At 39.6% G+C, this 12,419-nt stretch overlaps 1 protein-coding gene across 3 annotated transcripts in view; it reads left to right on the plus strand.

The window, feature by feature from the left end:
* Positions 1 to 12,419, plus strand: part of LOC135323557 (A disintegrin and metalloproteinase with thrombospondin motifs 12-like) — a 175,035-nt gene that overhangs the window by 66,236 nt on the left and 96,380 nt on the right. For 2 of the 3 annotated variants that reach the window (XM_064502766.1, XM_064502767.1), the window contains one exon: positions 812 to 986. The exons of the other annotated variant lie outside the window; for it this stretch is intronic. In XM_064502766.1, coding sequence (XP_064358836.1) covers positions 812 to 986 — 175 coding nt within the window. The remainder of the gene's footprint in view (positions 1 to 811; positions 987 to 12,419) is intronic. 3 annotated transcript variants of the gene reach the window in all.

The raw sequence follows: 12,419 nt of genomic DNA on the forward strand, positions 1-12,419 counted from the left end.
TGCGATGTTAGTAATCCCTGCAAAAAATGCTAGCAAGGGCACAAGGGACCAAGACCATGTGCAGCTGCCAAATCCATCCCTCAAGTCACAGGGGTTGGAGATATAAATGAATCCTATGTTGTCCAGATGGGTATCAAAGGCCCTCTTGCTCAGTCAGAGTCAGGAGTTTGGTATAGAACTTGTAGTATGGGAAATTTTACAGCCTTTGCTATGCAGGTCTATTTTATGATCACAAGAGCTTGTTAAAATGTGTGGACAGCTGCTTGCTTGTTCCACTGAAAGCCTGGGGCCAGAAGGTTTTTGCACTCTTGAGATGAGAGTGGACCACACAGTTTGAGTCTGAAGTGTTGTATAATCTGACCATGGAATTTCAGCTAGGAGCAGAATTATACTTTCTGTTTATGAAATAACTTCTATTCAGGGTTTCTTCTCTAGGGAAGAGATACAAAAAGCCAGAAGAACAAGACGCAACTCTTCTTAGTGCATTGTGTGTGACTAATTAACTTGTGACCTTTCAGCAGCTTTGTACAAATATGGAACCTTTGCCTCAATAAACTGGATTTCAGGTTATTAGTGAGAGGATATTTTTTACACTCCCCTTTAGCCTGTTATGCCTTTGTGAGGTACAAAGCAACCTTGATGTATGCAGCAAAATAAATGCTGAAAACCTGCTGTTTTCGTATTTTGATGCTGCAGTGTAATGACTGGCTTAAGAGAAAAGCTCAGAGATAGTGATGTGAACAGAGTCTATGTTTTTTTTTGACTTCCAGTACTGGACAGTAGAGATTAACTGTTTTATGCTTATTTTCAGACTGGATATTTCCATCTGCCCCATGGGGATTACTTCATTGAGCCCATTAAAAAGCATCCACAGAAAGAGGGAACACCCCATCCCCATGTTATCTATGGGGCGAATATCCTTCAAAATGCTTTAAGGAGAAGACGGGCAATCCCTATGGAGAAAGAACAAGCATGTGGATTGAATGGTATAAATATTTCTGAATTTCTGGCTATTTGCTTTCTGCATCTTTCCAAGCAGTTTTTATTTTCTAGTTGTCTATGCCTTTCCTTCTGCCAGGCTTGTTTAAATTCTGGAAATAGTACGGAAAACCGGAGTATCTCGGTCAAAACACCTCTGTGGCTACCTGTGTTCCTTTCTGAGAACATGAATCGGAGTCTCCTTTATCACTGCTGAAATATGGTTTTCCATGGTCGTAACACCCCTGATGCTTTCTACTCCTCACTTTTTTTTTCCTCCAGTTAAAACTATTCAGTGAATTTGACTTGAATTCTTGCATAGTTCTGGGATGACAAGAACTGTGGTCATTATTATTTTTAATAAAGTATTCTCACTCTGTACAAATGCCCTCCTCAACATAAAATTGCCCATCTCTGATCTGTGGTTTAATTTTAGGATTTCAGCGTTCTCTGTGATTGTTACCAGAATGTTTGAAGACTTTTAGCGGTTGTTTTGAAAGCGGGGTACACTGTCATATCAAAGGCATAAATAGCAAAGTGTTTTTTGTGGAAGCATAAGCAAAAATGACTTACATGATGCTGAGTGTTATTGCACCAATATGTCAATTGAGAAAAGAAACTATTAGACCTGGAATGAGGAACATGTCTGGAGGGCAGTTAGCATCTCCTGATTACAAAATGTATTCCTTATGTCGTTAGTTAAATCATGTGCTTGATTTCATAACAAAAACTTACAGATATTGCTTTGATTCTCTGATACTTGAGCCTTCAAACTGAGTCTGTACAAAACATTAGTAAAGGTACTGTATTGGTAGGGAAAATGAATAAATAGCACAGGAAGCGAATGCCAAGTTATGTACAAAAGGAGCTGCAGAATATTAAGGGATGTGTGTCTGTGTATCTGTTTCACAAGTTAATGGTTAAAGAAAGTTGGTTCTTTTCCAGGGTTAAAGGGGAAAAAAAAAAAAAGGAGGCTGTATAGGAAATTTTAATGCTCAGTCATGACTGCTGCTGAGTTTTTACTGCTGTGTAATGCTAACTGATGAGTAAAAGAAGCAAACAACAACTTAACCCCCACCACGTTCTAGTCAAAGACCTGGATTGCACCTACTGCTTGCTGGCAAAAAGCAGCGTGAACTGATAGTTGGGGGAGCCTAGAAGGCTGATGGTTTAGAGGGGAGCTATTAAATCTGTAGCAGTGTTGGCTAGGCCATGATAAGGGATGCCATAAGAATGAATGTTCTTTGTTATCTTTTATCAGCTACAAAATACATCTACTTGCCTGACAACGAAGCCTAAAATTGACAAACCATCAGCATCTAATGTTGGCCTCCGTTTCAACTTATATCTAAAATATCTCTCTGATTTTTTTTTTTTTTTTTTTTTTTTTTTTTTTTTTTTTTTTACTATATTTTTTTCACTCTGATGACTGCTGGGATAAATGAGAGGAATCAGTCTAGATTTGCTTGTGATGAATGAGAAAATGTTCTTGCCTACTGTCTCCCGGGTTTCTTCATGCATGAAATAACATCTGTAAGCAATAATTTTAGGTATGGAGAGGAGATAGAAGATACAAGGGATCAGGCTGTGTGATCACTTTGGGTAGTTTGAGTCACCCTGGTATATTCCTTCAAATTACTGCAGAATAAGATGGAAACAGGCTGGCTGTACCTGGATGCCAGAAAAAAATGAGCATAACTTCCCTAAGTTTTCATCACTTTGACTAGCTAAGTTTGCTGTACTAAGTTTTGGATTTAAACTCCCTGTCTGATGTCATTTATTCTCATGTGACAAAACTACTGCTGGTAAAAATATGTTCATGATGCTCCAGGCTTACGAGAAAGTATTTTATGAATTAAGGAAGTAATACATAATCATTTATGTTTCTATGTTTAACTGACTTCATCAGACCTCATAGGTCATGTCTGCTTTCAGTCAAGCAGCAATCTTCTTGACTTTCACAAAAGTAATAAGTATGAAAAAGTGCATGGGGCAAAGAAAGCATTTCCTTTGTGACATTATTGCCCTTTGCATGACAGGATATAACAATCTTTGGTTTCTATAATGGCCTTAACTCTTGGATTTTTTTTTTTGTTACTTCACTTCTATTGTAGCCGACTCTTCAACAAGTGTAGATAAGATAAGAAATAAGTCAGTGTCATTTGCTATTTGTATTATGCATTGTTAAAAGAGCAGTTGCTCTTGTTAAAGGTGGAATACAGAACAAAAAAGGAATGCGAGTTAATTATTGTGTTCTGTACGAAATATCATTGCCACACAGACTTTGGGGGACTTTTGGTGCATAAATTGGCTTTAAAGGTGGTAAGTTGACTTTTCCCCCTTTCGAAAACTGCAAGCATGATGTTAAGTTTGATGTCAGAAATCTGGTATGCCCACACAATATCACTTTAAAGCAAAATAATTTTAATTTAAGCTTTGCGTTTAATTGTAGACACAAATTCTGTTTTATAGCTGTTAATATCATGGTCGTTCGTATGTATTCCTAAGTCCCAGCTTGCTTCCATTGGGTTGGGGAGTAATTGCTGAAGAATTGTCTACTGTATCTCTTGTAGGACCTGGTTTTCGGAATCAAATATTTTAACCTTATGGGCTGAGATTTATCATATGGAGTGTCTGCTTTTGTTTGCATGAGCTCTGATTCTGTTTGTTTTTTAGACTTAAGCCAAGACAATTGAGCCATTTCTAAGAATTACGATAAGGAAATGCTTTGTTGTACTCAGCTTAAAATGTAGTGATGATTTGGGATCAGTTTGTACATGTTTTAAAAGAAAAAAAAAAAATCTTTCAATTCGTAGAGCATCTCCTGATAGCTTAGATGTCCATGGACTGCAGAGTGAGAAATATGCTGTCTTCCACATTCTCCTACAGAGCCCGAATAGACTACCAAGGGCAGGATTCATCTCAGTTAAACGGAATTGTCTGCTGTGTGGAGATCTGCATCTAAGTCAGCTGTCCAGTCCTCCCTTGGAGTTTAGGATTTGATTTATCTAATGAAATCAGTTGTCTGTTTTGAACTGGATGAATCTTGACTTAAACTCCATTAACTATATCGACCAGATCTCTGGTGACTTTACAGAAGCCTTGATCAACTACAGAAACCTCCATTTAATCAGAACAGACCCACGCCAAACATTCCCTAATCTTTTGCTGCTGCCAGCAGAAAGCTGGGTGGTGGCTTTCCAGGTTCCAACCCTCCTCATCATTCATGAGTATGTTAACATGATGCCTTTGATAGCCATTTTTTGCTTGGCTTTATCAAGGCCTTAGGAAGTCACACACTATTGTGCAATCGCTAGAAGACTGTATAAAGCTAAGAGAACTAAGAAATGTCACATAACCTTAATCTGGCCCTTTTTTTTGTGAGTACAGTATAACATGGTTTTAAACTAAAAGATTGTACACTCATTTTCCACATGTCCTTTGCCTCCTTTGGCACCCAGGATGTTCTGGGGTTGTGCAGTGAAGAACATGTTCATAGACCCTTCTTCATATGTTGAGGAGAACAGTGAGCAAAGGAGAAAAATGGAAGAGAACTAAGGAAGATCTTGTTGCTAAGACCTTTAGATAATCACTTGAATAGCTGTCTTTTTGTCACTGCTTCAGGCACACTGTGTTGAGGCTGGTCAAGTTATTGAAACCAAGCTTCTTCCAGTGCCTACTAACTGATTTTTGCCACTCTTCCTGGATTTCCAGCCTGAGACCCTCAGCTCGATGTCTGAAGAAGTGTTGGGCACTTACAAGAGCAACCCTTCTGAAGGGGAGATGTGTGCTATCTGAGAAGGGAGCTGAGTGCTATGTGAGAATTTCGTGAATAAAGTTTCATCTTACTGGCTGAAATGAAAAATTAGGGTTTTCATCAAGAACAAAAATATTTCTTCCTGTTTGGGTTTAACTGCAGGTCATTAAATACCATTTTGAGAGGGCACATCAAAACATAAGGTCATTCAGAAAAATCTGATTTTTAAAAATCTCGGCCCTGAACCTTGTGATTTTGTGTACCAGTTCTTTTGGCATCCTGGTTTGAGGTTAGTGAGACCATCTGAGCATGATGCAGTGACCTTCTTGTGTTTTGCAGGCATCTTCTGGCTCATCTCCCTTCAGCATCATTTTCCTTACTGAAAATGGCAGTGAAATACTCAGCTGAGTTTCAGCCCCAAATGGGTTGTCTTGGTCCTTCTACCCTACATCATGGTCCTCTTTCTCAGCTTTGTTTTATATGGCTACAAAGCCTTTGACTGTTTCTTATAATTCCTCCTTCAAGGTTGTAATGTGTGAATTGTCACATCTGGCAGTTCTTGTTATCGCTGTGCTTTCTGCCATCCAGCGCGTAAGGTTTGTTGACACAGTACAGTACTGTAGGTTTTTGTTTCTTTGTGTGTTTTGTGTATTTGCCTTTTACCTGTTCCTCCTGTCCTGTTTGCCTCTAATGCAATTCTGGTACTATGTGAGCAGTTCAAGATGAAGCTTATGTAACTTCTCTATCTAGTTATTCTTGTGGTCGCATCTGTCTGTTCTTCCATGGCTGTCACTCCTTCCTCTTCTCTTTTCTTACAGAACCCACCCTCCTCTGAATTGCCATGCGTGGTCTTTTGGTCCTCTTGGTTTATTCTTCTGGTTAGTGGCCTCTTTGCTTTTAAGGCTTTTTACCTACAACAGCCATTTTCTGTCCAGAGCCCCCAGAATGGGGTGCTCTTTGGTCCCCTGTGTGCAGTACAAACCCAGAACAAAAGGGTCTGTTTCAGAATCGACATTTCAGGCAGTTGCATACAATCATCCACATTTCTGAAGAATTTAATGCTGGACAATTTTTAAAATGTGTTCATGTAGCATGACTGTGGTTTCCCCTAAGCTCTCTGCATTCTGTGATATAGATACTTCCTGCAGAGCAAAAGTCTATAACGTTTATGCGATGTATGTAGAGAGAAGGTGGCTTGAAAGGTTTCCTTGTCTCTGATCTACCTACAGTAATACATTGGCATCAGTTACATTCCTGTGCTCTTGCAATGATTATATTAATTAGTTTATGATTTGTGGTATCCTCAACAGAATTGTATATTTGGAGAAAAATCATTATGCTGCTGGAAATCAAGGATATAATAAATAATATAAATTAGAACTTGGGTATGTGCTGTACACTTCCATTGCTGCTAAGGCAATTGCCAGATGACTCACTCATTAGTTGCATGCAAAACTGAGTACTAATCTTGAAAATACCGTTATGATATTGTACATTGCAAGCTGCTGGCTTACAATATAATTGGAAATCCATGTGAGAAGTGGCAAAAATGACAAATGAAGAGTGGCCCTGACCTTTAAAAATTACAACTGGTTTACTCATTTATGCTCATAGGAGAGGAAAACAGAGGGTTTGAGGGTTTGTTTTGTTTCTTTAAATAGGTTATCTTTAAAACTTTCCAGCAGTCCAAGATATAATGTAATAGATAAGACATTATCTTCCCTTTTACAGGATTAAAAAAGATAGGTCCTCCTAGGTTTTTTTTGTGCGTGTGTTTTGTTTCAATACAGTCTGCCACAAGATAATGGTATGTTTATGAACTGCAAAATAGAGAAGCTTTGTGAAGTTTGTGGATGAAAATGGTGTGATACAATGGAGCTCTTCCTGACTTGGCAGTAATGCAAGATTACAGCACTTCAACCGATTAGGTGGTTGAGTTGCTGCGATTCAGAAGTAGGATATTTGGGTTTTATTCGGGCTGTAACTTGGTGATTGCTGCAATAGGCAGTAACGTAACTAAGGCAAAAGAGAATAGATTTAAGGTATTACAATAGAGGTCTAGTTTTATACTTGTCATTGGAGCTTTAGGTTGTACATAGTTGTCATATCTTTAGCCTTTGTTTTGGTGTTGAAAGCAGTAGGTAGGTGGGTTTCATGCATATCAGAATTTAGGGTTAGTTTGCATGGTTTTCTGCAAACTTCCAACTCCTTGTCTGCAGTGGTATTGTAAGCCTTATTTATAAGAACTTTTCCATAATATTGAAGGTATTTGTCAGTTCCTGGGAGCTGCAAGGAGAGAAGCCTAGGGTAGAAGGGAAGAGACTTGCTAGAGCACAGCTGGTTCCGGAGGCCTGGTGCTGTGCGAAGTGAGTGGAGAGATGGGGGGAATTAAAGGAGCAGAGCAACACCATCTGTGCAAAAACTGTTTTAAAAGTCTTTGAATGATGGCTTTGTAGTGTAATTCATTTAATAGGCGATTAGAATGCCACTAAGCTGTTTCAGACAATAGTTATCTGTTGTTCTTCCTAAAGGGATACGTCTGAGTGCAGGATTTTATTGAATAATGGTCTTGCTTTTTGATGTTTAACTTGCTCCTGCCAGAGGATTCTCTTCAAGTTTTCTGTCTTTAAGTGTACAGCATAAACTGTTGGTCTTGGCTTTTGACAGTGAAGTCCTTTGTTTTTCTGTGTGGAAGAGGAGGTGAGGAAAAAAGACTCTGGACGCTATTTTACTTGCAAAGGATAGCCTGTCTTTTGTGGGAGGAACATCGTGGCCAATATAAGCAGTCTTGCTGGCTGGCAGAACCATGATATAACTATACCCTGATATAACCTGTATAACTTGCATATCTTTTAAAGGAATGATGCTGACATTTTTCCAGTATTTGTTTCTTCTGTGTTTAACCACATTGATTACTATTCAGCTTAATTTGTTTGGTTTCTCCAAAACACAAGGACTCGTTTTCTCAGGATTATAAGTTCTCATGTTGAATTGTAGCAACTGAAATGAATTCAATGTACAGGATAGAGCAACTTTCTCCTGGCATCCCTCTGCTTTCTATTTACAGGATCTGCTAATTTGTTGAAAAGAAATTTGCTATGAAAAAAGAGCAAATGGATACATTCAGTCAGAGTGACCTCTATTTTAAAGTAGGAACAACAAAACAAAGAGCCTCTAGAAGCACATGGAGTCTCTCTCATTTCTGGAATAGTTTGCACTGAACTGGAGATCGTGAGTGCCTGCTTGTGCCCATGGTGTGCTACCTGGGAAACAGAGACATCATAACTGGTTTGTTCTAATAGTGTATGAAACCGTTGCTCCCAGATGTCTAATATCAACAGAAAAAATTTTCCAAAGAGCTTATAAGATAAAGGTAGAAGATTCTAATATTCTTTTAGGCTTCAAGAAGGGGTTGTTTTTTTAAGTTGCTCTTTGGAGTTTGTAAGAGGCTTGTCAGAAGTAAGATGGATTTTCTTTTTCCCCCAGTGTCTTTTACTTTCCTTCCCCGTAAAAAGGAAGCGTTGTTGTCTTTTTTGTAAAATTTCTGGATCCTGTACAAGGGAGATAAGAATCCTTCAGTTTAGAGTTTCTGATATGTCTGACATGAATTTAAGATGACTTCTATGTTCTCTTCACTTTGCTGTCAAAAATTCTGTTGCTAGAAGTGCACCTTCTAACAAATGAACAGGCACAAATGTGTAGTCTTCTTGCTAAGGAATAAAAAGGATTCTAGATTTTCTTGACCATACTTCTGTGTTCATATGTAGCAATGTTCATGGATATGTTTAAAATATTACTTGAACTTTAGGGATTAATGACACAGGATAAGACTGATATCCCTTAACTTAGGTAGTCTAGAACTTAAACACCGAGTTTAAGCTAGTTGTGTTACAAGCTAGCTCATTTCATAGTTCTTGGGAAAAGACAGTTGTTGTCAAAGGCTGATTCGTCCTATCCTAAGACATCTTCTCGGAGATTAGTTGTCCTTGGGAGGTGTCTAGGCTGTAGTTACAGGTAGTAGAAATACTGGTAGAGAGCAGAAGGAAATAGTGTATTTTATGGGTTTCCTCCTCTGCAGTTAAATGAGTGCAGAATCAGAACTAGACCCTTCTCCTAATGGATCCTCAAATCTGTGCTGAACAGTGGCCAGAGAAGGCTTCAATGCTGCGAGAATTTTCTGGCTTTCCCAGTCCCTGATTGTTTTCCCATCTTCCCTTTTCCTCTGGGACTTACCTTTGGTATTTCATTTTATTTCTACTAACTGTAAGAAGCTGCCTTCTGTAAGTACAGGTATTGTGTTGGGGGTAAGGGAAAGAAAAGTGGAAACATCAGATCTCTAATATAGCTTGATGATGGTCACCTGTTGCTACCAAAAGGCATCAGACACACGATGCAGTTCCTTCCTCTATGACTGAGCAAATTTTGAGGTTGTGCGACAGACTGGTTTCCAAATAAAGCAAGTCAAAGCCATAAGGGGAAAAAAAATCACCTTCACTGACTTTCAGTAATGTCCTTCTGTTCTGTCCTGTGCTGTTGAAAAGAGCATTTGCTTCATGGTGCTTGCTTGCTTTGCTTGCTTTCAGGTAGTTTACAGGATAGATTGTGATCTCTTCCCATGTCTTCAGTGAAACTCTTTGCTTAACCGCTCACCAGACTGAGGAGTGTCAGTCTGGGTCCAGACTGAGCTTACATTTGGCATTTCTAACTCTGTTCTGTGATACAGGAATATATTGTGCTCTTGCTTTGTGCCTGCAGCTTCTCTTGCCAAACTGTCATTTGTTGAGCAAGTGCTTTGTTAATGTAAATGTTAAACTGCTGCAGTATTTATTTGGAAAGCAGTAGCATGCTTTAAAATTAAGCTATAACATGTCACATGCCATTCCTTTCTCTTTTGTAGAATAAAATTAGCCCTGAACAATTTTAAGCTTTATTTCCATTGCTGGAGTAGAAATCCCAAATATCTGCATTTGGGGGAGATATTTGTTACAGGAGTATGAAAATTTGCTCAGAACACCTCCCCTGCACGTGGGGAGGAATCACTCCTTATGCCAGCACAAGCTGGGAGCCAACGAGCTGGAAAGGAGCTTTGCAGAAAAGGACCTGGGAGTCCTAGTGGACAGGAACTTTACCATGACCAGCAATGTGCACTTCTGGCAAAGAAGGCCGATGGTGTCCTGGGCTGCATTAGGCAAAGTGTTGCCAGCAGGTCGAGGGAGGTGATCCTTCCCCTCTACACAGCACTGGTGAAGCCACATCTGGAGTGCTGGGCTCCCCAGTACAAGAGAGAGATGGACCAGCTGGAACAAGTCCAGCAAAGGCCACATGATGATTAAGGGACTGGAGGGATAGAGAGGCTGAGAGAGCTGTCACTGTTCAGCCTGGAGAAGAGAAGACTTGGTCCGATCTTATCAATGTGTATAAATACCTGATGGAGACTGATTCTACTCAGTGGTGCCCAGTGACAGGACGGGAGCCAATGGGCACAAATTAAAACACAGGAAACTTCATCCAAACATAAGAAAACTCTTTTTTACTGTGAGGGTGGCTGAAGACTGCAACAGGTTGTTCAGAGATGTTGTGGAGTCTCCATCCTTGGAGATGCTCAAAAGCTGTCTGGACAGGGTTCTGGGCAATGTGCTCTGGCTGACCCTGCTAGAGCAGGGGGTTTGGACTAGATGATCTCCAGAGGGCACTTCCAGTCTCAACTATTCTGTGTTTTGTCTGTTCATTTGTCCCATTAACAGAGTATTATTGGCAGAGCTGCTCAGCCTTCAGTTTGGGCAATGCCAGATTTCTCAGTCATACCGAACTCTCTGTGAACTTTATTAAGAAAAAAAACCAACAACCTACAATTACCTTATTATTTCTGAGTAGATCACACAGATTTCTAATTCCTCTGAGAAGTGCTGGACCTGTGCTTTTCACAATTAGTTCCTCCCAAATCTCCATATCCCTAATGAGTCTCTGGCAGCCTCCTGTCATCTGTGACCCACTTAAACTGCAGATGACTCACAGTGCTCGGACACCTGTTTATCCTGCATGAAACACAATGTCCTTGCAGCTTGTCCACTCCCTGCTTTGGTCTGCTGTTCTTCACTCCATGCTCCCATCATCTACTTGGATGCATTTTGTGTAATTGAAGAGTTCCCTGGATGGTTTATAGTTAAAAGGAGATCATAATACTCTTCCCAGGATAGGTTATAACTTTATGATTCTCTGGGAAGAAGGGGCACTGCATAGCTTAGGAGGTTACACGATTTTTCCTTATCCACCACTACTTCAATCATCTTGTAGAGCAATCTGTAATTTCTGCCTATTGTAGGGAGAAGGAGGGCTACATCCAGACTTACCCTACTTCTCACCTAATTACTTAGTAGATATTCTTGAGTGCACAGATCCTATTCTCCACTCCCGGTTTTCTGATGAGTGCAGGGTGGAGTTTCCACCTCCACAATGTTGGTGACGTGGGGACCGTTCTCATCATGGCTTTGGCAGTATTTGAGCAGCTGGAACCACTGCGTTGAACAGCAGCAGTTTTGCTAGGCAGTTAGCAGTCTGCAGAGGACATGCATCTTCTGGAGTCCAGGGCATCACTTCTAACACAGGGCTTTAGCTCTGAACTGATGATACATTTAGTTGTTGAGAACAAAGATTTGCCTCAATGTAAGTATAGTAAGCTATTGGATTTTGTTTCTGTGAATGACTTTTCCTAGGGTGAGGTTTGTTGCTCTGTTTCACAGTGCTTATGCAGAATTTCCCGGTTGCAGTGTATCCTTGCAAATAATATCTCTTTCTTGTATCCCATGTTTCTGTGGAAATGACTGTCCTGAGAAAACTGTATGTGAATAATAAACAGACTAGAGAAACACTATTCATTTTAAAGGTTATACAGAATTACATGAGGTTTTTTTTTTTCTAGAAAAAGGAACTGTCCAACAGAAGTAGGCAACCAAAGAAATGCAAAGAAAAGTGGCTGGAAGATTGCTGTGCTAGAAGGTACAGCAAATACTGTTAGGTGTTGCCCTTAAACGTTGCAGTTGCCGGAAGCAACTATTTGTTGCATGTCCAGTAAAGGCATCTGTATGAAAGAACGTAAAAGAGAATATGGATTTTTGTCATAACCTGTTCTGTACTTAATTTCTGCTTTCTTTCTCATACAAATGTTCAACTTAAACTTACTTCAGCAAACAGTACATAATCAAGCAGCTGTACTAAGCTGAATCCTTTTTAAAAAACTAGCGATGAAGTCTCTGCACATAAGATAGACCGTTGAAGAAAGTCTCTTCTAAACTATTCTTGTCTATCTTGGGGAGCATTCTGCCAGAAAAATGAATCTAGTACAAAATGGAAAGTGGAAAACCTCTATGTCCTTTATTTGTTTCTTCAAAAACCACCTAATACTTTGCTGTCTGTTTTGTACTCACTTTTGGAAACATACTGTCTAATATTTTGCTCAGCTGCAAAACATTTTGTTTGGGTTGAAGCTACAGAGAAATTGATTTCTGCATTTTAAATCATTTTTGAGGCAACTAAAATATAGCCTTGGTCTGACTCTTACCACTCTGACGAAGTTAGAATCAGAAGCATGTTTCTTGTCTATGTGATCTCTAAAACAAGCTCAATCAAGTTCTTTCTCCTCTGAGCTTCGCACTTGTTAGTTGAGCCCCAAGTCTAGATGCCCCTC

The sequence above is a fragment of the Dromaius novaehollandiae genome, chromosome Z (genome assembly GCF_036370855.1).
Source record: "Dromaius novaehollandiae isolate bDroNov1 chromosome Z, bDroNov1.hap1, whole genome shotgun sequence".
NCBI classification, from domain to species: domain Eukaryota; kingdom Metazoa; phylum Chordata; class Aves; order Casuariiformes; family Dromaiidae; genus Dromaius; species Dromaius novaehollandiae.